The following is a 26,628-nucleotide window of genomic DNA, read 5'->3' as shown; positions in this document are numbered from 1 at the left end:
TGCTTGGCATGGGGAGAGCTCCACTGTGGCGTGGACGTGGGCGCCGCGCCAGGAAAAACACACGCCGCGGGGGAAAGGTGGGCGCGCGCACGTGCGAGCGTGTCCCGGCCCTCGAGCCCGGGCGGCCGCGGCGCGTCCCGCTGACGTGTTGCTTGTGTGCACCACCCGATTCCTGCTTTCCCTCCTCGGAACGGGCACCCGGGCGCTGGCGGGTGATTTTCGGTGGGAAAAGCCCTCGTTTCCCCAGCCCTTCCTTTCCCCAATCCTCCCCACCGCCGTGTCTCAGCCTCCTCCTCCTCCTCCTCCTTGGTGCCCATGTTGGGGTGCACAGCCCCTCGCCCACCCTGCACCCTCCCAGCACCCATCGAGCCCACCCACCCCGCGGGTGACGGGCACCCCATGAAGCCACGGACTCATCCGGATCTGGTACAAACCTTTTATTTCCCCTCCGCCCGCGCTGCCCAGCCAGCCTGGCGCTGGGTTTGCCCTTCGGAGGCGAAGCTGGGGGGGCTCCACGGCCGCCCTCTCCCCGAGCACGTGGCCTGGCATGGTCACACCCCGGGGACCGGGAGAGTCGCCGTGACCGGAGATGATCCGACACCGCAGACTCCACCGAGCTTTACACCGCGCCGAGCGGCCAAAAAGCGACAACAAAAAGTGTACCCCAAAACGGACACGGGACCCCCCCCCCAGCACCCTCCCACCCCAAACCCAGCTCCCCAACCCCAGATATGTTGCGCAGGTGAAAGTAATACGGAGCAGCACAAAACCGGCGGGGATGGGGTCGAGACCCCCTGCCCACCACGGCATGGCCCCCCAAGACCGCTCGGCGCTGGGGAGCGGCCGGCACACGGGGGGAGCCTAAAAACCCACGGGTGGGGAGCGGAGGGAAATAAGTTAATCTGTACAGACGTGTTAGGTGGATGTGGGGATGGCAGGGACCGCCGCCGCGGAGCCGTCCCTCCCGAACGCACGGGGGTCCCCACGGGGCGCCGGGGGCCGGGGAACCACATGCCGGTGCAAATCAAACCACGAAACGACGCACGAAGTCAAGTGATGGAGAACGGTGGGGAGATGGGGAGCGGCCCCGGCTCGCACCGAGCCCGGCTGCGGGAGCAGAGCCCTGCGGGGCGAGGCGGGGGACGGGACCCCTCCACGCCGAGGGGCTGTGCCAGGGTGAGCCGAAGGGATCCCTGCTTGGCCGGGAGACCCCAGGGCTGGCCCCGTGCTTCCAGGGCAGCGCTGCGAGCGTGGGGACCTGGAGACCGGCTGCTGCTGGGTCCTGCCATCAGCTACAGCCCCGCAGCCCGAGCCGCTCCCGGTGTCGGGCAGGGATGCCAAGCCCAGGACAGAGGCGTCCCGGCAGCTCCCACCTCCTGCCCAAGCTCGGACACGAGCCGGGAATCGCTGCCTCGTCCCCTGCTCGGTCCCATGGGCAACCCGTTGGCACCGGGGCCAGGTCGCCCCAAAGGCATCACGGAGCAGGGAGGGGAAGGAGCCATCCCGGGGCCCCTCCGCAGCTCCGGGAAGGGGCCGGCTGGGTCCTCGCGTGGGCACGGAGGCGGCGAGATCCGCTTCTCTCTCCGGCTGCCAACGCCAAATCCATTCGCCACGTTTCGGCTCCCCAAGGCAATCGGCTCCGGCCGGCGGAAGGGAGTTCCCAGGGCCGGAGACGGCGCCTTGGAGGCTCAGCCCAAGGTGGGAGGCCAGGGATGTGCCGAGCCAAAGCCCCGAACGCTGCAGACACTCTCCATCCCCCACCGCAGCCGGCTCCCTCCTGCCCAGCGCTGGACCCATGCCCGGAGGGCCGCGGGGCCCCGGGGGCTCCGGTCGGGAGACGAACCGCCCCGCTACGAGGACGGGCTCCCCCCGGCCTCCCGGCTCTGGCAGCTCCTCTCTTGGCTCTCGAGCGCTGGAAACCAGGATCCCAACAAACAGCACGTCTACGGAGGAGGCAAAGCCGCTGCCCGGCCGTACCCTCAGCCCCCACCGTGCCAGAGCCAGAGGTGCCCCTCCGGGAGTTGGGGACACGGAGCAGCCAGAAGGGCAGCGGAGCAGGGTCGGGGATGATGCCGCAGGGCTGGCAGGGGGAAGGCGACAGGGAGGTGGCGTGGAGGTGACGGGAAGGGGTGGGAACGCTACAGGATGGTCTTGTCCAGGTCGACTTTGAGGGGCAGCGGCCCCGCGTCCTCGCCGCCATGCGCAGGGCACAGGGTGACGGCGATGACGGGCGGCAGCGGGAAGGCGCCAGGGCCATCCAGGTCCTCCAGGTACTCCTTGTCCCCATTGATGCTCAGAGGCTGGAAGAGAGGCAGAGGGGACTGTGCAGCCCCGGAGCAGGGGATGGGACCCCCTTGTCCCCAGTTTGGGAACACTGCGGGGCTGGTGGGGACGTACCGCTCCGCACGGACATGCTGGCGAGCCCGGCACAGTTACCGGGGACCACAAACACCGTACGGCCACATCTCAGCTCCACAAGGCTCACCCAGCTGTGATGGGCAGAGCCAGGGACCCCCCGCAGGACCCCCCCCGGGCTGTGCCAAGCCCCGTACCTGGGTCTTGACATGCTGCTCCGGGGCAGTCACCAAACTGGCACAGCTCAGCCACAGCATCACCATGATGGAGAGGAAGAGGCAGGCAGCCAGGATCCAGCGAGGAAGGCCCGAGCGCCTGTAACACCCCACCACCCCCCGCCAAAGAAAAAGGACGAGTTTATAGCAGGGCACGGGGTGGGAATTGGGGTGGGGGGAGCACCTGCTCCAGCACGACCAGTGGGTCCCAGCACCCCACACAGCCCTGCTGCACCTACTTGGACATGCAGCCGAGGAAGTCGTGCTCCGGCTGCGGGGGGTCCGGGTGCTGCGCCTTGGCTTTGCCCCGTGGCTCCTTCATGGGGGGCTTCCCCCCCTTCGCCCGGGGGCCTGGGGGGGGCAGAGGCGACGCTGAGCCCAGGCACCCAGTGTGGGCACACCTGCCCCCGCTCTCCATCCCCTTGCCAGCACGACTGGGTGTGGGGGTGCCAGCTGGTCCCCTCTCCCCCCAGGGACCCTCTGCCCGTTGCGGGGGTGCAGGGGGTCCCGGTAGCTTCTTGGAGCGGCTCCCAAATCCAGACTCACCCCCTGCTGCGTGGGTGCGGGAAGCTAATCAGACCCGAGAAGCGGGTAATTTGTTCAGCTCTGGAGAAATCGGATGAGAGCCAGGAGGGCTCAGAGGCTCCCAGTCCCCCCCCCCGCCAGCAGCACAGACCCCCCCAAACCTCGCACCTGTGTGGGACGGGGGGACACGGGCGCTGGACCCCGGTCCCGGCTGCGCCGGCTGCGTCTCCGGCACCTCAGGTACTGGATACTCCATCTCGGGCTGGGACTGGTGGGTCGGCAGGGAAAGGGGGAGAAAGAGGTGAGTGGGGGGGTCCCCACCCCTCTCGGCACCCACCAGAGAGGGGACATGGGACACCCCCACCTGAAACACCACGACTTTGCCATCATCTGCCTGCAGGTAGAAGGTCCAGGTGGAGGAGATGAAGCTCTGGGCAGAGCTGACGATGTCGTTGCAGAAGGTGGAGACCAAATCGAACATGGAGAACGACGACGGCTCCTTCAGCTCCGGGATCTGCAAAGGAGCGGGGACATCATGTCACCGCCGGCCCCTCGTCACAACGTCCCGACTCTGACAATGTGGCCAGATTGAGCTGGGTGCTCAGGTCTGGGGCTCAGCCTACATCCCCCACAAAAGGAGATATGTGGGACCTGTGGTCTGGCACCGGGAGGGTCACCGAGCCCAGGGCTGCGGTCCCCAGGACCACCACCCAGGGCCACCACCCAGCCCCAGGACCATCACCCATCTCCAGGACCATCTCCCAGCTCTGGGAACACCACCCAGCCCCGGGACCACCATCCAGCTCCAGGACCATCACCCAGCCCCAGGATCATGACCCCACTCCAGGACCATCACCCAGCTTCAGGACCACCACCCAGCTCCAAGACCATCACCCAGTCCTGGGACCACCACCCAGCCCCGGGGCCACCACCCGGCCCCTCGGCCGCCCCACGCTCCCACCAGCTCTTTAAACAATAGGAGCAGAGCGGCCGAGATGCCGAGGGCGTTTCTCTCCTGGCAGCCTCTCCGTGCCCTGGATTCTTGGCCGTCGCGGCAGTTTGTTATTTTTAAAGCATCCCTGCTGGAATCCGCTTGGCTGCTCCCTGCCACTGGCTTCGAACATTTTCCGACAGCCCCTTGCACGGTCAAACCAGCAAACAGGAAATAAATAGGTCAGATTCTGTATCTAATTATTATGCTAAATCTGCTTTGCCTGCTTGTCTGGGAACCCGAAGGAAAAATGCTTTGGGTGGGTGAAGGGGGTGATGGGCGTCCCCGTCAGCCGGTCACCCCCCGATGCTCATCCCTGACCTCGGAGCGGGGCTGGGAAATGGGATCAGACACTGGGAAGGTCTTAAAAACAAGCTGCAAAGTGGATTTTTCGAAGGAGACGCAGCTTTCTCCAGCACAAATCCATCTTTGTCCGCACGCGTGCGAAGCCAAAAGCCTCTACCCCGGGCCAAAGTCTAATTTAATTAATTGGGCAAAAGCTGAATTAATTAAATGTGGGATGAAAAAGCGTTGCTAATTGCTGGGAAGGATAACAGATCAAAACCGGGGGAATCTGCGACAGCCACCGCTCACAACCTCTCGCCCCGGGAATTCGGCGTAATCGCCCTGCCTGGCCCGAACCCCCGGCAGCCCGGGTCGAGCCCGGGTAATCCGCTTTTTATTCCTCGGGCAAAGCAGGGCCACGGGCCGGCGGTGGGCTCGGACCCCCCCAGCACGCCCAGAGCGCCCGTCCGCAGCGGCACGTGTCATGGGACATGAAATAAAGGCAGCCGCATCCTGGTTTTGCCAGAACACCGGGAGCACGCCTGGTCCCAGGCCACCCCGGGAAAGCACCGAGGGAAGCTGGGTGCCGGTGCCAGGGCTCACCCAGCTGCGAGGCTGCTGGTGGGGGCGGCTGGGAGGTGGCAGGGGGAGGGATGGGTCTGGGTGCCTGTGCTGGGGAGGGAGGGAAGGAGGGCTGGAGGGATGGATGGGAGAGATGGAGGGGTGGATCATGGCAGGATGGATGATGGATGGATGATGGAGGGATGAGTGATGGAGGGATGGACAGGTGGATGATGGAGGGATGGATGATAGAGAGATGGAGGGATGATGGAGGAATGGATGATGGCGGGATGGATGATGGAGGAATGATGGAGGAATGGATGATGGCGGGATGGGTGATGGAAGGATGGGTGTGCTGCACGTGTGGGGTGTTACAGCCTCCATCCCCCGGCAGAGGAGGGACTGGGCTGAGCTCCCGCAGGTGGATGGGATCCTTCCTAAAGCGAGCCCCAGGGCCAAGCCACCATGTCCCCGCGTCCCCCCATGGGGTCCCGGGCAGGGGACGGCCGGTGGGCTCGGCAGGGTGGCAGTGGTGTCCATCACAGCAGCGTTGTTGGCTCTGCCCGGCGGCAGCATGCTCTGGTCCCTGCCATGCCTGGGGTGGCCGGGACACCCAATGTCCCCATGCCGGGGGTCAGGCGAGAGCCCAGGTGGCCGGAGAAGCCACCCCAAGAGCAGCCCCGTGGGGTGACAGCACAGGGACGGAGCAGCCAGGATACCCCGGGGGGCACATCCAGCCCCTGCCACCTCCTGCCCACAGACCCTTTGGGGAAGGAGCCAGATGCAGGGACGGGACAGAGCTGTGGTGGGTGGCACCAGGGACAGGTTGGGCAGGTTAAGTGGGGGAATGGGGGGGTCCCCACCTCCTGGCCCCTCACCTTCTCCATCCTGCTCTCCACCTCGGGCAGCTGCTTGCGGCACCCCGTCACGCAGCCAAACTGCTCCTCCGCGTTGCTGTAGGCTTCGGCGCATGCTGCGAGGCAGGAGGGGGTCAGGGTTAGGGGGTGCTCAATCCCCCTGCGCCCCCAAGACCCCCACGACCCCTCCTGATTTACACCCGGAGGCTGTAAATCTGCACCCCGCTTGGTTTGCAGCAGGGTCCGGATGCGGCCGCGGGGCACCACATGGGGCTGAGCGGAGGCAGGATGCTCAGGAGGGCACAAGGCGTCACGGTGGTGTCAGTGGAACGTCGGGGACCCCAGCCCCAGTGTTTGGGGCGCGGGGGCTGCGCAGGCACCAGCAACTCACCTGCTTCACACTCGGCTCTGGTTGTGTTCAGCTCGGCGCTCGCATCCACGAAGTGACAGATGGAGAACAGCCGGCAGCCCCGGTAACAGGCGTTGAGAACAGCATCCTGCGGGGAGGAGGAGGAGAGCGTGGAGCTGGCACCAAGCTCAGCCTGGTGCCTGCACCGGACCCCCACCGCCACCCCCCCGCACCCGCCTGCTGGGGCACTGGGCACCCACCGCCACCCCCCACAGCCAGGGCTGGCACCCTGAACCCAGGGCAACGGCATCCCCGGAGGAGGGAATGTTGCCTGCACCCCCCAGTTGGCACCCGAAGGTCAGGTTTGCATGTGGCCACGTGCCCATGGAGGCCGTGGCAGGGTCCCCCATCTCTGTCGGGGCGCTTGGCACCAGCTGGGCCATGACACAGGCTGGCAGGAGGTGGGGACTGCTGGGGTGGGTGTGTGTATGGGAGGTGCCTGCACTGGGGGAGCTGGGAACACACCGGGGGGGACGCATGCGGGGGTCGCTGCGTGCATCTGCACCCACAGGCTCGGGGAAGCGGGTGCCCCCACCCATGGGGGTCTGTGCTCCAGGGGGGAGCGCGGGCAGGGCTGGGTGCTGGTGGGGAGGCGGCTCGAGCCCAGATGGGAAAACAATTCCATCCCTCCCGGGCAGCAAGGGCCACGCGGGCTCCTGCCAAGGCGCTGGCCTAGATACGGCCCTGCGGCTGCGGGGGCTCGGGGACGGTACTGGGTGCCACCGTGCTGCTCCCCTCCATGGTTGCCAGCATGGCCATGGCAGCTCCGATCCGGGGCTTTCCATGATGCTCTGGGTCCAGTAACCAGCACTCGGCTCCATCTCAGTCCCCGTGGCAGTGGCTCGGCACTGGCCCACCCTGCCACCGCGGCGTCACCCACTCGCCCCGTCCATCCCTTGCCCCGCTGGCCCTGTGCCACCGGGAACGGCTCTGCCACGCTGCCAGGGATGGGATGTGGGTGGGCAACTGTGGGGGCAGGGCCTCACCAACGGCACCCCCAAACCGCGGCGGCTGCCACCACCGAGGGCACCCCGAACCCTGTGCGGGTGGGACCCGGGGGACACCCCAAAGCTGGGATGGGCAAAACTGCTGCGGGCACCCCAAAGCGGGGTGGACGCCTTCACTGGGGGCACCCCAAAGCCGCGGGGAACGAGACCACCAAGGCCTACCCGTGGTGCCCCCTATGGTGCTCCCAGTGGCCCCCCCAGTGCTCCCTGCTGGGGTGGCTGGTGCACTGCTGCTTCCGGTGCCACCGATGCTACCGATGCTCCCAGTGCCTCCAATGCCCCCGGTGTCCCTGGTCCCCCCGGTGCCCTCCCCACCCCCGATACTCCTGGTCCTCCCGATGCTACTGATGCTCCCCGCGCTCCCGGTACTCCTGGTCCCCCGCGGTGCCCGCCGGTGCCCCCCGGTGCCCGGACTCACGGCGGCGGCCCGGCGCGGCAGACTGCGGCCGCACTGCCCGCGGCAACCGGCGGTGCCTCCCAGTTGCGGCGAGAAGGGGTCGGTGGCGGCGGCGACGGCGGCGGCGGAGGCGGCGGCCAGGGCCAGGCCGAGGGCGAGCAGGGCCCGGGGGCGGCGGGCCGCCATGGCGGGCGCGGGGCGCGGAGCGGCGCGGAGCGGAGCGCACCCACCGCCGCCGCCGCCGCCGCTGCCGGCCCCGCCGTGACGCGCCGTGCGGCGGGCGGGGGCGGCGGGGGGAGACGGGGGCGGGGGGAGTCGCCGCAGCCTGCCGCAGCTCCGCCGGCACCGGCACCGGCACCGGCACCGGCACCGGCACCGGCGGGCAGCGCGGATCGGGGATGCTGCGAGTGGGGAGTGCGGGAGGATGGGGGGTGCATGGGCACCGGGGGATGCAGGAGTACCACGGGATGCGGGAGGAGAAGGGGGTGCCCAGGCACTGGGGGATGCGAGGGGGACCAGGAGATGCACAGGGACAGGAGGTGTAGGGGGACACTGGGGGATGCAGGGGGATCGGGGGAGGTAGGGGGGCTGGGGGGCACAGGGGGATGGAGGGCACAGGGGATGCAGGGGGACTGGGGAGCACAGAGGGACCGGGGGGCACAGGGGGCTGGGGGGCACAGGGGTCTGGGGGGCACAAGGGATGCAGGGGGACTGGGGAGCACAGAGGGACCGGGGGGCACAGGGGGCTGGGGGGCACAGGGGATAGAATCATAGAATCATAGAATGGTTAGGGCTGGAAGGGACCTTCAAAGGTCATCTAGTCCAACCCCCCTGCAAGGAACAGGGATATCTCCAACTAGATCAGGTTGCTCAGGGCCTTGTCCAACCTGGCCTTGAACGTCTCCAGGGATGGAGCATCCACCACCTCTCTGGGCAACCTGTTCCAGTGTTCTACCACTCTCATAGTAAAAAATTTTTTCCTAATATCCAACCTGAACCTACCTCCCTCTATTTTAAAACCATTACCCCTTGTCCTATCATAACTGGCCCTCCTGAACAGCCTCTCCCCATCTTTCCTGTAGGCCCCCTTGAGGTACTGGAAGACCGCTATAAGGTCACCCCGGAGCCTCCTCTTCTCCAGGCTGAACAGCCCCAACTCTTTCAGCCTGTCCTCATAGGAAAGGTGCTCCAGCCCTCTTATCATCTTCGTGGCCCTCCTCTGGACCCTCTCCAACTGGTCCATGTCCTTCTTATGTTGGGGGCTCCAGAACTGGACGCAGTACTCCAAGTGAGGTCTCACAAGGGCAGAGTAGAGGGGGAGAATCACCTCCCTCGACCTGCTGGCCACACTCCTCTTGATGCAGCCCAGGACGCGGTTGGCCTTCTGGGCCGCAAGAGCACATTGCCGGCTCATATTGAGCTTCTCGTCCACCAGTACTCCCAAGTCCTTCTCCTCAGGGCTGCTCTCGATCCAATCACCACCCAGTCTGTATTTATGCCTGGGATTGCCATGACCCAGATGTAGGACCTTGCATTTGGCCTGGTTAAACTTCATGAGGTTGGTACGGGCCCACCTCTCCAGCCTGTCAAGGTCCCTCTGGATGGCATCCCTCCCTTCCAGCGTGTCAACGGCACCACACAGCTTGGTGTCATCGGCGAGCTTGCTGAGGGTGCACTCCATGCCACTGTCCACGTCACCGACAAAGATGTTGAAGAGGGTCGGGCCCAACACGGACCCCTGAGGGACGCCACTCGTGACCGGTCTCCACTTGGACATTGAGCCGTTGACCACTACTCTCTGAGTGCGGCCATTGAGCCAATTCCTTATCCACCGAGTGGTCCATCCATCAAACCCATGACTCTCTAATTTAGAGAGAAGAATGTCGTGCGGGACAGTGTCAAAAGCTTTGCACAAGTCCAGGTAGATGACATCCATTGGTCGACCCTTGTCCACCGATGCTGTCACCCCATCGTAAAAGGCCACCAAGTTGGTCAGGCACGATCTGCCTTTGGTGAAGCCATGTTGGCTGTCACCCACCACCTCCTTGCTTTCCAGGTGCCTTAGCATGGTTCCCAGGATGCGGGGGACCACGGGATGCTCAGGGATTGAAGGGGCGCAGCAGGCCTGGGGGATGCAGAGGGATGGAGGGAGCCACGGGAGCGGGGGCCACACTGACACCAGGAGCACAGAGGGACTGGGGAGAGCAGGGGGACAGGGGACACATGGGGACTGGGGTGGGGGACACGCTGGCACCAGTGGCACACAGAGACGGGGAGCAGAGGGATGGGCCTGCCCTGGTGCTGGGAGCACCAGCGAGCGCCGAAGCTGCGCTGCCCACCCCGCAGGGACTGTCCCCCCAGGAGGGGACGAGCCCTTTGTCCCCAGCCAGTGCTAGATCCAGAGGTGCCACCCTCTCTGTGTCCCTTGGGGCCTCCTTTCATGGATCTCACCCGCACCCTCGCTCCGCACCACGAGGCTCCTTCCCAGCTGGGGCGCTGGGCTCTCCCTGACACCCCAGATTTACAGCTTTGATTTCCCAGGGTTTAAAAGACATAAAAGGCTCAGGTTTGGCCCCGCACTCACTGCCCTGCCCATTAGCCTTATTTATGGCAGCACCCCAAAGCAGGCCCGGGGGAAAGAGAAGGAGAAGGAGAAGGAGGAGGAGGAGGAGGAGGAGGAGGAGGAGGAGGAGGAGGAGGGCTGGGGGCTTCGCTAACCTCCAGCCCTAATGGGGAACACATGGCAGAACCCCAGCATAGGGAAGCAGGAGGGGGTCTCCTGGTCCCAGCTCAGGGTTGAGGGGTGCTCCACACCCTGGGGCAGGGGGAGAGGAGTGGGGGTGGCCGGATCCCCTCAGGGCTGGCCGTGGGAGCACAGCCCAGTGCCCCCCCGGGAGCAGGGAGTGGGGCCTCTGCTCGCCCCGCTGCGCTCCGCCAGCTTATTCATCTTGTTAATCAAACCAGGGCCGGGAGAAAATGCGCTCCGGCCGGGCTGGTGGGGCTGCCAGGTCGGCTCCGCTCCCCCCCTTCCCCCTCCTGGAGCCCATCCAGCCCCTCAGCCTCGTGTCCGGCACCAGTGACTGATGGCCAAGTAAATGGGATAGATTGGGGGCCACCACCATAAATCACGGCGCCGCGCCGCAGGTGAGGTTTCCATCGGTTGGGAGGGACAGAGCCGGAGCCCCCATCCCTAGAAGAACCAAAACCCACCAGATCGAGTGCCGGGAGCGCCGTGCTGAGCGGCCGGTGGGCAACGCTCCCACCGCACCTGCCCACGCTCCGCCTGGGGCCAGCCCGTGCTCCATCGCTCACCTTTTCATAGAAAAAAACCCTTTCCCAGGCAATAATATGCGAGTTGGCAAATATTTACTGCCCTCCCTCCGCTTCCCACCCCTCTCCAGAAACACTCGACGCCTTTTGTGTTTATCCCCACTGACCTACTGGAGCCTTTTGTGAAGCCGCAGGATCCCCACGGCACCCCCATGGGCAGGGGACCCACCACCCCACACCCCAGCCCCACAGAGCCCGTCCCTCCTGCTCAAGGACCCTCTCGACATCAACGGCATTTCCCCCCCCCGACTTCTAGAGATCGGCAAACTCCGTCGCGGGACTTTTTGTGCTTCCCAAAGCAAACAGAGGCGGGAAGGTGCGGCTGCCCGCAGCGAGGATGCTCTTGAGCGAAGGGCTTGTGCTGGGGGGGGTGGCAGGGAAGGGGTTAAGCGGGTTATAAATTACCCATGGATGTGGAAATGTGATGGAGAGGAATAGAAAGAAAACTCTGACTGCTGGATTCTTTGCATTTCTAGCCTCTTTATTTTTCCCCCAGGTCACTTTAAAAGGATGCAGGCAGTGAGAGGCAGCCCCGCTGCGCCTCTCCTCCCGCTTTTTCTGGGGTTTGGGTTTTTTTTTTGGTTGTTTTTTACACCCCGGCCCTTGAGCCAGATGCTGTCTCTGTCCAAGGACTTTATGGCGCGAGCTCTGGCTGGGAAATCAAGTAATTAGCTTAATTCAGGGTAGATGTGCCGGGCCCTCCCCGGTGACACAGGGAGGGCTGGGAGGAAGGTGATGGCTGGTGGGAAGCCGGACCAAGGATGCTCAGCCTGGATTTGGGACATCATCAGGGCCATCCTGGGATCCTGGACCCGTCCGGTGGGATCACGTCCTGCCTGGGCAGAGCGGGGAGCTGGCAGCTGTACGTTTGGGAGCTGGGCCCCATGGCCAGATCCTGCACCACAACAGGGCACAGAGGCCCTGGGAACGGAGCCACGCTGGGGGGGCAGCTGGACCGCGCCAGCCCCGGGGGACCCCCACGCTGACGCCGACAGCCCGGTGCGGGGTCAGAGGGGGCTGCTGGGCCGAATCCTGCCTTCTGGCTGCCCGCGGGAGCCCGGCCGGTGCCCGTGAGCGCAGCAGCTCGTGGGCAGGAGGGAGCAGCCCTTTAAAGGTCACTGTCAAAGGGCAGCGCTGACCACGTCCGCGTCCCGACCGACGCTGACTCAGAAAGCGGGAGAGCAGCTCTGTCATCTCCGGCTGCTCCCGGACCCTGCCACCGCCTCGGTGCTGCACGGGTTTGGGGACCGCGGACACGGCGGGGCTTGGGCAGGGCTGGCTCTGTCTCCCCACCTTGTCCCCATCCCACAGCGTCGGGTCTGGATGCTGCTGTGAGTCGGGGAGGGCCAATGTCCCCGAGCCACCTGGGGTGACACCCCGGGGATGTCCCAGGTGACACCGGTGGGGACCAACGCTCCCCTCTCCTCCTGACGCCACCGTCCCCCCACCTTCCCCTGACCCCCCAGCAGAGCCTCGAGCCACCACAGCCGGCCACGTCCCCTCTGCCAGCGCCAGGACAGGTGTCACCTGCCCCTGGGAGCCCACCCATCCCTGCTTCCCAAAACAGCCGCACCAAATCCTGCTTCATCGCTGGCTCTGGGTGGAAGACAAGTGGTTTGGCGGGGGGAAGGAGGCAGATGGGGCGGGCAGCCGTGGGGATGGTGCAGGTGGGCAGCTGGGGTGGCTGCTGGTCCCAGCTCTGGATCCAGGGGGGAGATTTCTCCTTCACCCCTCCCTCCCAGCATCCACAGCTGGCTCCCACCCCAGGGGGGCTTGCCGGGGCTGGGGGGGGGGGGAGATGCAGGCGGTGGGTTGGGGCGCGGGTGGCCGCCAGCCCCCAGGGCGGCTGTGATTCACTCAGCCAGACCGCGGACGCTGGGGCTGAAATTTCTCAGGCTGGGTGGCTCCCGGAGCCTGACATTTTTGGGAAATTTCAACAAAAACAGTTCAGAAGCTTCCAAAAAACAGGACTATGGGAAAAGGCATTGCTTTGTCTCCCTCCTGCTCTCGGTTTTTATTATTTTCTTTAATCTGTGCTGTCCTTTCAGCTGGCGCCCAACGCCTCTGAGCCCTGTGCTGGCTCCCACACAGTGTGTTTCCCCCCATCCTCACACAGCTCTGGGGTCTCACCCCCCCTGCTATGGGGCAGGGGCTGAGGCTGTCCCTCACACCAATCCACAGTGTCATCCCTTTGGGATGGGGCACCCTGGGCCACCCAGGTGTCCCCTGCCACCCCAGCTCTGTCCACTCACACTCCATCCCCTGCAGGGAGCCATGTCCCTGTCCTCGCAGCCGAGTGACACAGGGCACAGAGCTGGGACAGGGAGCAGAGGGACAGGGAAGGTCCACGGAACATGGGGGCTGGAAACGGGCCCCCCCAGCTCTGAGCCCCCAGAGTCACCCACAAACCCCAGCCATGGCAGCGGTCCCACAGCCTCGGGGCTCCCAGCCCCGTCCCAACCTCAGGGTCAGGGTCATCGGGTCCCTCTGTGTCCCCTGTGCTCGGGGGGAACATGACCCAGGCACCCTCTGGCATGGGGTGCTCTCGGGGCACCCCACTGCGCCCCACCCCATGCCCCAGGGCTCTGGCACACCTAAAGGACGCGCCGGTGGTGACAGCCCACGCTCGGGGACGGTGGCCTTGCCGTGACCAGGACCTGTTGTCCTAGGGCTCTGCCACCCACCCGGGGGTCTGCAAAGCTCTTGGTGCCCCCGAGTCCTGGGTGGGGGGACAGGAGGAGGCACCGGGACGGGGACGTGACGCCCAAGCTCATGGCTTTGCGACGGTGCCGGTGGCACAACCGGACACGCCACCACCACCAGGCTGGCTGGGACCCCCCAGGGACAGACAGAGTCCCAACCTGAGTGGGGGCTTGAAGCCACTTGGGGCATTTTTCTCACCTTTTGGTTTTTTTTTTGCGGAAAAAAACAGCGATGACGGCTTCGATAGAAATCATCAGGATTTTCAGGAAGATATTCCCGTTTTCACCCCCAAAAAAATGTAATAACGGGATTTGGGTCTCCTACGGACACTTTTGATGGGGAGAGGGGGAGCCCTTGTCGGGGGGGGTGCGGCCCGGCTGCCCGTGGAGCACCGGGAGCGGCCCCGGGGGCACGGGAGGGTCCGTGGAGGCCGCGCATGAGTCACCCGTGGGAAGGCGGCCCCGGGGCGGCTCTTACTCACCTACCGCGGGGCTCGGGGGGAGCGGGACACCGGCCCCGGGGCCGACGGGCGGGAGGGCAGCATCCCGCGGCAGCACCGGGCACCGCCGGGCGGGCACCGCGTGTCGGGGGTCGGGACCGGGACCGGGAGCGGAGCGAGGCGGCGGGGCCCCGGGGCCGGTGTCTTTCTGCCCCCCCGGGGGCGGGCCCGGGCCGGGCGGGGCGGGGCCAGGGCGGCATTTAGGGCTTTGGTTACCGGGGGTTGCTCAGACTTGCTCGGGACTTCCCCGGACGTGCCGGTGCGCTCCGCCGCCCCGGGCACCGACGGGCACCGGAGCCGGCCATGCCGCCGTTGCCGCTGCTCCCTCCCGTGCTCCTGCTCTGCCTGCGCCTCCTCCGTGCCGAGCCCCTCGCCTGTGAGTACCGGGAGCACCGGGCGGCTCCCGCAAGGTGGGCGCGGGGGGCGATGCGGGGGGTCCCGTCGGGGCCGGGGCGGACGCTGCGCGGAGCCCCCCGGGGCTCCCCCCGTTCGGTGCGGGCCGGGCGGTGCCGGTCCGTGTGGTGAGTGTCCCGTTCCGCCCCCCCCCCCCCCGCCCCCCCGCCTCCAGCCCGAGATGCGGAACGGCCCCGGGAGCGGCGGGGGCATCGCCGGGCGCACCTCGGGGCTGCGCGTCGCAGGGTAGCAGGGACCCCCCCGCCGAGGGCAACCGGGACCCCCCGTCGTCCCCCCCGGCAGGCAGCTGGGGCCCCCCCTCCCTCCCCAGCCCCGCAGCCCGGCCGGGACCCCCCCCTCCCTGTAGAGAACAATAGAGGAAACTTTTTTTGTTCCCCCCATCCCGGGGAGCGGCAGGGACCCCCCTCCACCCTGGGAGCAGCGAGTGTCCCCTCTCCCCATGGAGAAGAGGGACCCCCCTCCTCGAGAAGGGTCGGTCCTCCCCCTTGCCGCCCCCCATCCCCGCCGTGCGGACCCCCCTCCCGCAGAACAATGCGGCTCCATTCCCCACCCAGGACAATGGAAACCCCCGTCCTCCGTCCGGAGAACAATAGCGAACCCCTTCCCCACTCGACCCCCTCCCACCCCCGGGAGTCATGACCCCCTTTCCCCCCCCCTAGAGCTTCTGAGACCCCTCTCCTCCTGCTGAGAACAACGGGGGGACCCCCCCTTCCCCCTGGAGAGATGTGCTCCCCCCCCCCCCCATCCCAGAGAACAATGAATCCCCTTTTCCCCACCCAGAACAAAAGGGAGCTCCCTTCCCCATGGAGAACCATGAATCCCCCCCAAAAAAAAACCACAATACCCCTGGGGGGCTCCGCAGTGATGCCCATTTGGGGGTCCCACCCGGTGGTGGCAGGTCTGGGAGGTGCCACCTGTGGGCTGAGCTGTGGGCGGCCTCAGCCCCACGGGGATTGGGTCCCCCCTCGCCGTGGTGATGAGGGGGGGGGACACGAGAGGGCTCCCCCCTCTCCATAGATCCCTAAACCCAAATTATGGTCTGTCCCACCCGTTGCCTCGTTGCTTCCCCTCGAGCCTGAGCGAAGGGGAGGCGAGATCCCGTTCCCCGCAGCAGGAAGTTTGGCTTCCTCCCTATGATGGGAATTTCTCAAGGCGATGGATGTTCGCTCCGACGCGCAAACGGGTCCCGCCAAGAAAAAACCACTGCTCCCACGTCCCCGGCACCGGCGATGCCATGGGGTCCTGGCCACCCCAGGTCTCGTAACCGCCGGATCCATACGTGTCGTTAATGGGGAAGTCTCAAACAGTGATAATTAGGGCAGGAATTGCAGAAGCAATGGAGAAGGGAGGGGAAAAATGTTCCAAAAATCCCTTTAGGAGCCGTTAACGAGAACCTCTGAACCAAGGCAGGTTTTGGCGGGGTGCGCTGCCCACCCCGGTGCCCTTCCTGGGGGGCAGAGGGGTTAATCCCACTGGGAACAATGTGGGGCCGCGGACGGACCCCGGTTGGGGCTGACCCCGCACCTTCCACCTCCCCCCGGTACAGGGACACCCGGTGCTGTTCGCAGCCGGTTTCACACCCCCGGGACCCCCACTCTCCCCCCACTCCATCGGGGTCTGACACAGGCGACCGGGGCGAGCGTTCGCCCCGCGGCCCCTCGACGTGCGGCGCTGGGGAACGGCGAAGCCAAATCTCCTTTTAGAGCGAATGTTTCCCCTCGGTTCAGCTCGGTCGCGCTCGCTGGAATGCCGGGGCTTTTTATAAATCCCTCCTCGAGCCGAGGGATGGGCACGAGAAATGCCAGTTGGGGAAGAGAAAGGGAAAAAGATAGCGGAAAGGAGGGATAAAGTGTTTTTCGGGAGCCGTGTCTGCCTGCAAACCTCGTTGCTTGAGCTTTAGAAGAGCTCTAAATAAATGAATTTATAAAAAAATATATATATTTCTTGCAGGATTCAGGGCTGCCCAAATTTCCTTTTGTTCTTCAGGGCGATTATTTCTATTTCTCTTTAAACCCACCCCACACACCCTCCCCCTGCACATCTTAATAAATCTTTTTTTAACTGCGTCAACTCCGACACTTATCGGAGGTTGGTTTTTTTTTTTTTCCTTTTCTTTCTCAACCCCTTAAAACACCGATATAAAACTAAAATGAAATCTGGCCCTTCGGAAGAAAAGCATAAACGTTCCCGACACCTTGGAAATGTGGTTTTACTTTATAGCATTACTTAGCACCTGATCAGCATTTTTTTTTATTTTTTTTAATAGGAAAGTCATAAAAAACCCCCCGAGCAGGTATTTTCGTTGTGACTCGCACATTCCACAGGCTGCCTGCGGCTCTCCGGCCCTTTCCTCTCTCCGATCTGAAAACTTCACACTTTTCCCTTTTAAAACACATGTTCGGTGCCGTGTCTGTGTGGAAGGGGAGGGGGGGGGGGAATTTGCAGGGAAAATAAATAAATAATATTAAAAATTGGCCCCTCCAAAGGGTCCTGCTTGGAGGACGGGAAACGTGTCTGTTTTACGGCGCTCGTGTGCATTTCTGGGGCTGTTTAGATTAAGATTTAGGAGAATTAGGGCCCGGAGCGCCGGGTCGGTTATCGGTGGCGCTGGAGCAGCCCCGGCTCCGTGCTCGGCTGGTGGAGGAGCTGGGTGGGCTCCTTGGCAGAACCCCCCTTGGAGGACGGGGTGAATTGGGGGCTGAACCTCCCCCACCTCCCCGGGGAAGGGTTGGATTTGGGGTGGGTGGGATGGATCCGTCATCCCCTCCGGATGCTCGGGGTACCCTGGGGTACCTGGCACCACTGTGTCCCGGATGCTTTGACACCCGGATGTTTTTACACCCACCTCAACAGCATCCCTTGAGTGATGGCGGGATCTGCCAATTAAGGTATCGCCAGGGTAACGAGGATTTTGGAGGATTAATTGTGCCGGGCGCTGAAAGCCGATAGGAGCTGGGGAGGTCGGAGGGGAGAGGAGGTCGCGGTGCTTTCCGGGAGGTAATTTGGGATATTAGCCTGGCGCGTGCGGATGGAGCCGATAAGGCTGACGGACACGGAAAACCCCGGAGCGGGGCTGGGGGAGCCTTTTCTTTGAAGCCTCGTGGCAGATGGGGGTCTTGAAATAAAGCAGGGTGGGGGGCTGCCCCATCACAGAGGGTCTCCCTGGCACAGGGGGGCCTTGGGGCGTCCCGGCGCAGGGACCACGTGCCCAGGTGCGAGCGGTGGGTTTTGGCAGAGCCGGGGGCACGTGGTTGGGATTAGGCGGGTGGTCAGTGCCGGTCTCAGCCGGAAGCACTGCCCGGCCCTCGGTGTTTGGGGGGGGTACGTCTGGCCAGCGTCGTTGAAAAAAGGAGGGGGGGGGGGGAATACCCCAAAAATACCCCAAAAACTTTCCATAGTTGCTTTGAAAATCCTTTTGTTGTGAAAAACTTACAAAGCCACAACCCACCCCCCACCCAATCCTGGAAAAACCCCCAGTGTCGCCGCGATCCCCCTGGCCTTGTGCCCCAGAGTTCCCCAAAGGCTGCCGGCGCTTCCCGCCCCGAACCCCCCCGGTTCCGCCCAGGAGCCCCCGAGATCGTGGGGAGAACCCGGCCGAGCCCGGAGCCTCCTGCGCTCCTGCCTCTGCTTTGGAGGAGGGCGAGCGCTGCTGCGCTGGGATAAACACGTACTTACATATATATAGTGTGTGTGTATACATTATATACAGTACGTTGGGTATATATGTTATATATAGTTATATACAAATACATACTAGATAGATAAAATAGATGGAAAATATATTTCAATAGAGAAAATTAGATATAAATTATATAAAATATATTGAAATAGATAGAAAATGTATTGAAATAGATATAAAATGTATTGAAATAGATACAAATTAGATAGAAAATCAATTTTAATTGATAGAAAATCAATTTTAATTGATAGAAAATCAATTTAAATAGCTATCAAATATATCTAAATCGATTTAAATAGCTATCAAATATATCTAAATAGATATAAATTAGATAGAAAACCTATTTAAATAGATATATATTAAAAAATTACATATAATTCTTTTTTTTTTACCCCCCCCTTCTGTTTCTCCGGCTGCAGACCCCGCAGTGATTTCCCCCCAAGACCCCACCCTGCTGATCGGCTCCTCGCTGGTCGCCACGTGCACGGTCAGCCCCGACTTTCACCTGAAAGCCGAGGACCTGTACTGGACCCTGAACGGCCGGCGCCTGCCCGCCGCCTCCTACGCCGCCCTCGGCCCCACCACGCTCAGCGTGGCCCTCGCCCACCTCAACGGCTCCAAGCAGCAGTCGGGGACAACTTGGTGTGTCACAGCAGAGACGGCGGCATCTTGGCCGGCTCCTGCCTTTACGTTGGACGTACGTCGGCGGCGCGGTCGCACGTGCCGGGTCTCATCCTGCCCCGGCGCTTGCTTCACCATTCCGGGGTGGGGAGGAAAGAGCCGCGGCTCCCGCGGGAGCCGTGGGAGGGTTTGGGGATCCCCGCGGGGATTAACGCCCCGCTTCTTGCCAAAACACGCCGCGGGCTCGCGACGGTTGCGCGCGGTCGCTCGTTTTTAACCTCCTCTCCGCGGTTCGTGCCGTGACCCGCCGGCTCGGGCTCGGAGGAGCGCGCAGCGGAGAGGCTGTTTTGGCAAAGCCTCGGTAAAAATTACACTTGTCCGAATCAATAATCGTTAAGATTTTTATCTCGGGCTATTTTAAGGACGATGCTACATCCCAGGAATACAGAGGCTTAACTGGGAACACAGCTTGGGTTTGGTTTTTTGGGTCGCTGTTGCTGAAAGAAAACAGCTCTGGGGCCGGGAGCGGGCAGGAGCCGGGAGCGGGCAGGAGCCTAAACCCCTCCAACAAACACACCTGCTGGAACCCAGTGACCACGGTGGCATTGCCCACCGGGACCGTGTGCTGCATTTTGCTGCTGTGCTGTTTCATCCTCCTCCACCCATTTTTATTTTTTTTTTTTTTCCCTCTCCCAGTACCCCCAGAAAAACCAGTCAACATCACTTGCTGGTCCAAAAACATGAAGGATCTCACCTGCAAATGGGCGCCGGGGACGGAAGGGGAGACGTTCCTGCACACCAACTACACCCTCAAGTACAAGCTCAGGTGGGGTCACCCCCCCTTAATTCCTATTATTCTTAAAAAAACCCCAAAAAAACCCACCAACCCCCCCTTAATTCCTATTATTCTTAAAAAAACCCCGCCGATGCGGGATTTAAAGGCTTGCGGGGTGGCGGGGAACATCCCAGCTGGCCCCTGTCTGGGGATGGTCCCTGGTGTGATGAGTTCCGTCGGGTCTCAGCCACCGGCTGTACCCGGTGGGAGGAGGAGGGCGAGGAGAAGCCGCGCGGCCCCGGTTGAGCCGGGAGCTGCCGGATGAGCTGCGAGCAGCCGGTAACCCAACACCCCGGCGGCACGATGCCGGCGGCGTTGAGCGGCGGATGAACGAGCTGTGGTCCCCGCCGCGAGCGGCTGTTTTCTCCCGGGATGTGCGAGCGTCCCCGGCTCGACCGCGGCACCCGGTGGTGCCGGTACCGGCACTCAGCGCCCGTCCGCAGGTGGTACGGCCGAGACAACACGTGCCAGGAGTACCACACGGCCGGGCCCTACTCCTGCCACATCCCCAAGGACTTGGCCCTCTTCACGCCCTACGAGATCTGGGTGGAGGCGTCCAACCGGCTCGGGGTGGCCGTCTCCGACGTCGTCATGTTGGACATCCTCGACGTGGGTGAGCGACGGCGGCGTGATGTCACCACCATGCCGGTGACCTCACGGGGTGGGGGAGGAGCAGGTTCACGCAGTGGGATGTTGAGGGGGGAGCAGCAGGAAATGGGCGATATGTGAGCAGAATTGCTCCTAATCGAATTAGGCTGTTTTCTCCGAGGTTTTTTGTGGGATTTTTGGTGGGATTTTTTTTTTTTTTTTTTTGCATCTGCGGCTCCTTAACCCCCGCAGTGCTGCCTGTGCCAGCCCTGCCAGCCCCTGCCCTGTCCCCGCAGTCACCACCGACCCGCCGCCGGACGTGCACGTCAGCCGGGTGGGGGACCTGGAGGACCAGCTGAGCGTGCGCTGGAGCTCCCCCCCAGCCCTCAAGGATTTCCTCTTCCAAGCCAAGTACCAGATCCAGTACCGGGTGGAGGACAGCTCGGAGTGGAAGGTGGGTCGGCATCACCCAGCGGCGGCAGGGGACAGCGTCGGATGCCCAACTAGGATGCCCAACCGCGCCGGCGCTGCCATCTCCTCCCTCCCCAGGTAGTGGACGACGTGGGCAACCAGACGTCCTGCCGCCTGGCCGGCCTTCGTCCTGGCACCGTCTACTTCGTCCAGGTGCGCTGTAATCCCTTCGGCATCTACGGCTCCAAAAAAGCCGGCATCTGGAGCGACTGGAGCAACCCCACTGCCGCCTCCACCCCGCGCAGCGGTGAGCACCGCGGGCGCCAAGCCGGCATCGCGTGGCGGGCAGGGAGGGGACGCCAGCGGCGCTGCGCTCCCCCTCCCCTGCGCACAGGGGACGTGCAAAGGGGGGGCCGTTCCCTGCTCCGTGCCCAGCACCTGGATTTCTTGCAAAGGAGCCAATTTGGAGCTCGGCTTTCCCAGCAGGAAGCCAAAAAGCCGCTCGTTTCCCCCCCTCGCCCACCGTTATTTACGGTGCGATGGGGGGTTTGGGCCACGTCGACGCTGACCCCCCCCCACCTTGTCCCCGCAGAGCGAGCGGCGGGGGGCTGCGACCCCAAAGGGGGGGAGCAAAACACGACGCTGCGGCGGGAGCTGAAGCAGTTTTTCGGGTGGGTGAAGAAACACGCCTACGGCTGCTCCAACCTCGGCATCAAGCTCTACGACCAGTGGCGCGTGTGGCTGCAGAAATCGCACAAAACACGCAACCAGGTAGGTAAGGAGCCTTTCACACTTCTTTTCCCCGGCCGGGTGGGGATGGGGGGTGATGCCCCCCCACCCCCAGGACGCTGAGGTTTGGGGGGGGGACACATGTGGGGCGACGCTGACCCTGGGGCACGTGGCCGGCGGCGACGCGGGGCTCTGCTCATCTCCGCAGGTTCTTCCCGGCGATAAGTTGTAGCCCCCGGGGAAGCGAGCGCCGGCAGGATGACACGGGGCGCCCGGCGCCCACCCGGGACCACCCGCGCCCACCCCGGCCCCGCCGAGGGGGAGCAGGAAGGCGGTGGGGGCGAAGCGTGGCCCCGCAACCCCGGGGGACGGGACGGGGTGAGGCAGGGGGGGCAGGTTGGGCCAGCCCCAGGAGCCCCTCGCGTGCCGCCGGCCCCATGGGACCGCAGCCCCCCGCCACGCCGCTCGCACCCCACAGCAGCGAGGGGACCCCCCAGCCTCGCCCGGCTGGGGGGGCTGTGGAGGTTTTGCTCCTTACCCATCAGCCAGAGCAGCCGCTGGGATGAAAGGGGCGGCGGGGGCTTCCCGGGTGTCCCCCCGCCCTCGGCGCAGCCCCCCGCGGGAAGCGGTTTGGGCTAAGACCTGGGGGACACACGTGCGAGCGCACGGGGGGGGGGTCCATCCCCGGGGAGCCATGCGGGCTGGTTTGAGGCTGCTGGGGTTTGCCCAGTGCCTGCTCCAATTTTGATTCAAACCAGCCTTATTTTGGTTCCATTTCAGTCAATTAGGAACAGATTTAAGCTTAATGCCAATAAATCTCTGAAACCCCACCGGGGTCTGCGTCAGCGGAGCGGCAGCAGCGTGCGGGGATGGGGATGCAGCGGGCAGCCAAACGGGACCCGTGTCCCTCGTCACCCCGTCCCAGGGGGACGGAGCCGTCGCAGAGGGGGTGGCACTGGGCGGCGGGCACGAGTCGTCTAGACCACACAACTGTGACCAGCTCCATGGGGACAGGTTTATTTGGGATGACCATAAAAAGGGCACTTGTTGGGGGCTGGAGCCGTCGCGTGGTTGGGGGCACGGCTGATCTCCCAAAGATTTGGGTTTTGGGGGGGCTGCTGCCCGCAGGGCTCCAGCTGGCAGCAAAGGCAGTGCCCATCCCAATGTGGGGGCCAAAGCAAGGCAGCCCCTTGGCACCATGGGTTGAGGTTTTCTTTGGGCAAAGCCCCGGCGCGGCCGGCAGAGCTGGGGAGGGGAACCAGCCCTGAGCCAGATGCCTCTGCTGAGGGATGCTCAGGATTTGGGGGGACCCCACTGCTCCCAGGGGGGGTTCTTCACCCCTTCTATCCCACACCCAAGAAAAGGGAAGGTGCCCACCTTGCTGACGCGGTGTGAGTGCCCAGGGGGCCGCACTGGGAGTGAGTTGGGGCCGGGGGGGGGACGAACAGGGCCCCCGCTCCACCGGCCGGCCCCTCCAGCCGTTCCCACGGGGACACTCATCACTCGACTTCTTCCGAATCGTACTTGAGGTCCTGGAGAATTTCGCTGATTGCCTCAATGGTTTTAATTAGCCTACGAGAGCGGATGGAAACTATAAATAAAGCCCATATGGAGCGTATTATCTGGGCCGCCTCGCCTTCCCCGTGCTGTTTATGAAACACTCAGCCCGGGGAGGCCGAGGGGACCGCGGCCGTGCGGCATCGCCAAACCCTCCCCGGGGCTGCGGCCGAAAGCGCGTTTGAAGGCACCATCTGGGCCCCCCTGGGCTGGAGGGAGGGGAAACGGGGCGGGGGGGGGGATGCTGCCATCCCAAAACAGGGGGAGAATGGAGACGGCAGTGGGGCCACCACCTACTTGTGCTTGAGCTCCCGCACCTCCTGCTGATGGGCGTCCACGGTGGGCTGGTCCTGTGCCTGCTGCCGCGCCAGCTGGAGCTGCGCTGTCTGCGGTGGGGACACGGCAGGAGCTGGGACCCCCCCTCAAAAAGCAGCCCTAGCCTCGCTCCGGGCAGCGGCAGGACCCCTCCCCACCAGCCCAGCACTCACCAGCTGCAACTTCTCCTGCTCCCGCTCCTGGAGGCGGGTGAGGTGCTGGGCCAGGTCGGGGCGGGCGAGCTCGTCCCGCAGGCGCCCGGCGATGCGCAGCACCTCCCGGGAGATGCCGCTGAAGGCCACCGTGATCTCGTGCACCAGCTGCCGGTAACGCGGGAAGTCATAGTGGGGTGCGCTGCTCAGGTACGCCCGGTGGCCCCTGGGGACAGGTTGGGGGGGGGAGAAGCCACCGTCACCGCACCGGAGGGCACTGGGATGGCAACACCCCGTGGTCTCCATCCCGGCGCTGAGCTCCCTTTGCCGTCCCACTGCAGGCAGCACTGGGAGGGTTTTCCTGCCCAGGTCTGGCAGCTCAGTCCTCATGATCAGGCAGTTCCACCCCCGGCAAGGGACAGGCTTGGCAGATGGGGAGGTTTTGGGTTATTTTTTTCCATTTCACTCACAAGCCTGCATCCCGGGAAGTCCCTCAACTCCTGTTGGATGCTAAAATAGGATACAGGTGTCCGGCGTGGGCGTGCCCTGCCAGCTGGAGCTCACCGGCTGCCCTGACAGCCGCTGCTCTGCCCGGGCAGCCTCTTCCCATCAGGATGCAAAAAAAAGCAGGATGGGGGATTTGATTCCTGCCGGGGATCCCTCGCCCTAAGAGGTGCCACATGCCTGTCCCCATGGGTACTTGTCCTCATGGGTGCCCGTCCCCATAGGTGCCCGTCCCCATGAGTGCCCGTCCCCACGGGTGCCCGTCCCCGCGGTGCCGTGGCGGTGCCGGTACTCACTCCTCGAACAGCCGGTACGCCTCGGCCCGCTCGCCCTGCAGCTCCTGGAGCCGCCGCAGCAGCGCCTTCACGGCCTCGCCCGTCTGCCCGAGAGAAGGGGACGGTGGCTGTGGGACCACGATGCCACCGACGGTGCCACCGGCATGGTGCCCACTGCCTCGCGGCGCGGCTCTGCTCCCGCTACCGGGCTCGGGGCACCCCTCGGGGGGTCTCACCCCGGTGCCAGGGCCTGGGGGAACTCAGGCTGAGTCCGGCCAGGGCGCTCGGGCTCAGTCGGGCACCGGGACCGCCCCAGGCACGTGCGCACGGACCGGCAACCGGGACCCCTCACACCCGACCCCCCCCCCCCCCGCGCCATGTGGGCACAAAGCAGACGGGCACCAGGACCGCCTCCCCCCCCCCCCCCCCCCCCCGCCCCGGTCCCGCGTGCACCGACCGCACCGGCCCCGGGAACCCCCCGGTCACACGCGCACAAAACGGACGGGCCCCGGTCCGGCGTGCACGAACCGGCCCCGGGACCCCCCCAACCCGCGCCCCGGGGTTCCCTCCCCGCGCCCGGTACCCGGTGCCACTCACCATGGCCCGGCCCCGGCCGCTCGGCGCAGGCCCGGCGGGCCGCGGGGGCGGAGCGCGGCGGCCGAGCGCGGATCCGCCGCCACCTTCAGGCACCGCCCGGTACCGCCGCCGCCTCCGCTCGCCCCCCCTCGCCCCCCCCTGCCCCCGGTTCCCGGTCACCCACCAGCAGCCCCACGCTGCTGCAGAGCACACCCCCTTCCCCACGGGTCTTTTATTGAAAAGCACGGCGATTTTTGGGGAAAAAAAAAAACAGGAAACAGGACCAGCTTGAGCGCTGCGATGCTTTATTGGGAGGGGGCAGGCGGGGGGGCAGGCCGGGGGGCTGCTGCCCACTCTACTTGACCTTCTTCTTGGGGCGCAGGTTGTTGGTGTGCCCGCACTTCTTCTTGCGGCAGTTGACAGCGCGGGGGTGCAGGCGGGCATAGCACCTGGGGAGGGGGAAAATTCCGTCAGCAAAGCGCCGTTTTCCTGGGGAAGGGGGCTGGGAGGAGGGTGTCCCCCCCCACCCTCACGGGGGCCATACTTGCGGCAGATCATCTTGTCGCAGTTGTACTTCTGGGCGAGCTGGCGGAGGGAGGGCTCGATGATGCCCCCCCGCAGGCGCAGCACCAGGTGCAGGGTGGACTCTGGAACGAGAGACGAGCGTGATGGAGGGGCCGGGGGCTGCGGGGAGCCGCCGGTTCCCCCCCCCAACCCAAGCCGCCAAGCCCGGGGTCCAGCCAGCCGCCGCGGCACCTTTCTGGATGTTGTAGTCTGCGAGGGTGCGGCCGTCCTCCAGCTGCTTGCCCGCGAAAATCAGCCGCTGCTGGTCGGGAGGGATCCCTGCGAGAGACAACAATCGCGATGGAGGGCAGCGATCGCGACAGGGGGGTCCCCCCGCGGCGCCGGGGCAGGCCCCGTCCCGCCGGTACCTTCCTTGTCCTGGATCTTGGCCTTGACATTCTCGATCGTGTCGTTGGGCTCGACCTCGAGGGTGATGGTTTTGCCCGTCAGCGTCTTCACGAAGATCTGCATCTCGGCACCGTCCGCGCCTGCGGGGAGCGGCGGCCGCGTCACCCCCGCCCGGGCCCTCGGGCCGCCATGTCCCCGTCCCCACCGTCCCCCCCGCCGCCCGCCCCGAGCCGGGACGCGGCCCCGTAACCCCCCGCTCCCGGGCCCGACCCCCCCGCCCCGGGATCGGGATCCGGCCCCGCTCCCGTTCCCGCTCCCGGCCGCACCGCGCGCACCCGCCGCCTCGCTGCTGAGAAAGGGGGTGGCCGGAACCGGAACCCGCCCGCGGCCGCGTCACAACCGGCGCGTGATCGCCCCGCCCCTTTCTCCGCCGGGACCCGGTGCGCGCGCGCCGGCGGCAGCCGCCCGCTCCGCCACGGCGGGACGGGCCCCGGGAACGGCCCCCGCGGCCCCGGGAACGGCCCCGCACCGGCCCCGCGGCCCCGGGAACGGCCCCGCACCGGCTCCGCGGCCCCGGGAACGGCCCCGCACCCGCCCCGCGGCCCCGGGAACGGCCCCGCACCCGCCCCGCGGCCCCGGGAACGGCCCCGCACGCTGCCCCCCGCCCCTCGCAGGCAGCAGCGGGCTCTGCAGAGCCCAGGCCGATCCCGCGAGCACCGGGAGGAGCCGAGGAGGGAACGGGCAGCCCCGCGGGACGGGCTGAGGCGGTGGGAACCGAAGGGAATCCCACCCCAGGCCGTTCCCGCAGGAGGGAACGCAGCCGCTGCGGGGAGGCGGCCGCCACGGGCCCGTTCCCGGCACGGACAGCCCCGCGAGAAGCCGGAGCGCCGGCGGGCACTCGCAGCCTCAAAACCAACGTTTCCTAT

The 26,628-nt window shown here is 65.1% G+C and overlaps 4 protein-coding genes across 6 annotated transcripts; 1 reads left to right on the top strand and 3 right to left on the bottom strand.

Annotated features, from left to right (window-relative positions):
• Nucleotides 1-2,138: 2,138 nt before the first annotated feature.
• Nucleotides 2,139-7,788, bottom strand: TMEM59L (transmembrane protein 59 like). Of its 2 annotated transcripts, none has more exons than XM_086627879.1 (8): nucleotides 7,624-7,788; nucleotides 6,181-6,286; nucleotides 5,796-5,905; nucleotides 3,460-3,609; nucleotides 3,264-3,363; nucleotides 2,810-2,921; nucleotides 2,541-2,670; nucleotides 2,139-2,300 (listed from the first exon to the last, which is right to left on the bottom strand). In XM_086627879.1, the coding sequence occupies exons 1-8, from the start codon at nucleotides 7,786-7,788 to the stop codon at nucleotides 2,139-2,141; spliced, it is 1,035 nt and encodes a 344-aa protein (XP_086484005.1). The 2 variants fall into 2 exon arrangements, with proteins under 2 accessions (XP_086484005.1, XP_086484006.1); XM_086627880.1 differs by having other exon boundaries at nucleotides 2,553-2,670; nucleotides 5,811-5,905.
• A 6,649-nt stretch (nucleotides 7,789-14,437) lies between these two features.
• CRLF1 (cytokine receptor like factor 1) lies at nucleotides 14,438-21,643 on the top strand. The gene is given in 9 exon segments (XM_086627527.1): nucleotides 14,438-14,510; nucleotides 18,647-18,853; nucleotides 18,856-18,924; nucleotides 19,545-19,674; nucleotides 20,127-20,296; nucleotides 20,568-20,725; nucleotides 20,821-20,989; nucleotides 21,275-21,453; nucleotides 21,620-21,643. Coding segments are annotated over 9 exon segments (1,179 nt in total).
• Nucleotides 21,644-22,868: 1,225 nt separating this feature from the next.
• Nucleotides 22,869-24,814, bottom strand: REX1BD (required for excision 1-B domain containing). Its single transcript, XM_086627526.1, has 5 exons — nucleotides 24,764-24,814; nucleotides 24,236-24,318; nucleotides 23,457-23,661; nucleotides 23,266-23,354; nucleotides 22,869-22,983 (listed from the first exon to the last, which is right to left on the bottom strand). The coding sequence occupies exons 1-5, from the start codon at nucleotides 24,812-24,814 to the stop codon at nucleotides 22,911-22,913; spliced, it is 501 nt and encodes a 166-aa protein (XP_086483652.1). The 3' UTR covers nucleotides 22,869-22,910.
• Nucleotides 24,815-25,091: 277 nt separating this feature from the next.
• Nucleotides 25,092-26,074, bottom strand: UBA52 (ubiquitin A-52 residue ribosomal protein fusion product 1). 2 transcript variants are annotated; one of them, XM_086627675.1, is made up of 5 exons: nucleotides 26,029-26,074; nucleotides 25,723-25,842; nucleotides 25,547-25,633; nucleotides 25,335-25,437; nucleotides 25,092-25,239 (listed from the first exon to the last, which is right to left on the bottom strand). In XM_086627675.1, the coding sequence occupies exons 2-5, from the start codon at nucleotides 25,823-25,825 to the stop codon at nucleotides 25,146-25,148; spliced, it is 387 nt and encodes a 128-aa protein (XP_086483801.1). In that variant the 5' UTR covers nucleotides 25,826-25,842; nucleotides 26,029-26,074; the 3' UTR covers nucleotides 25,092-25,145. The 2 variants fall into 2 exon arrangements, with proteins under 2 accessions (XP_086483801.1, XP_086483802.1); XM_086627676.1 differs by having other exon boundaries at nucleotides 26,038-26,074.
• Nucleotides 26,075-26,628: the final 554 nt, after the last annotated feature.

This window comes from Tauraco erythrolophus, chromosome 28 (assembly GCF_009769465.1).
Source record: "Tauraco erythrolophus isolate bTauEry1 chromosome 28, bTauEry1.pri, whole genome shotgun sequence".
Taxonomy (NCBI): domain Eukaryota; kingdom Metazoa; phylum Chordata; class Aves; order Musophagiformes; family Musophagidae; genus Tauraco; species Tauraco erythrolophus.
The sequence above is the reverse complement of the archived record's forward strand: the minus strand, read 5'-3'. Positions and strand labels throughout refer to the sequence as shown.

Coding starts and splice junctions, on each gene's coding strand:
- UBA52 (XM_086627675.1), bottom strand. CDS start 25,825: ATGCAGATCTTCGTGAAGACGCTGACGGGCAAAACCATCACCCTCGAG. Junction 25,634..25,722: donor CAAGATCCAGGACAAGGAAG/GTACCGGCGGGA, acceptor TGTCTCTCGCAG/GGATCCCTCCCGACCAGCAG. Junction 25,240..25,334: donor GACAAGATGATCTGCCGCAA/GTATGGCCCCCG, acceptor CCCCCTCCCCAG/GTGCTATGCCCGCCTGCACC.
- TMEM59L (XM_086627879.1), bottom strand. CDS start 7,788: ATGGCGGCCCGCCGCCCCCGGGCCCTGCTCGCCCTCGGCCTGGCCCTG. Junction 6,287..7,623: donor TGCCGCGCCGGGCCGCCGCC/GTGAGTCCGGGC, acceptor TCCTCCCCGCAG/GATGCTGTTCTCAACGCCTG. Junction 2,671..2,809: donor TTCCTCGGCTGCATGTCCAA/GTAGGTGCAGCA, acceptor GGGGTGTTACAG/GCGCTCGGGCCTTCCTCGCT.
- REX1BD (XM_086627526.1), bottom strand. CDS start 24,814: ATGGTGAGTGGCACCGGGTACCGGGCGCGGGGAGGGAACCCCGGGGCG. Junction 23,662..24,235: donor GCGTACCGGCTGTTCGAGGA/GTGAGTACCGGC, acceptor ACCTGTCCCCAG/GGGCCACCGGGCGTACCTGA. Junction 23,355..23,456: donor AGCAGGAGAAGTTGCAGCTG/GTGAGTGCTGGG, acceptor TCCCCACCGCAG/ACAGCGCAGCTCCAGCTGGC.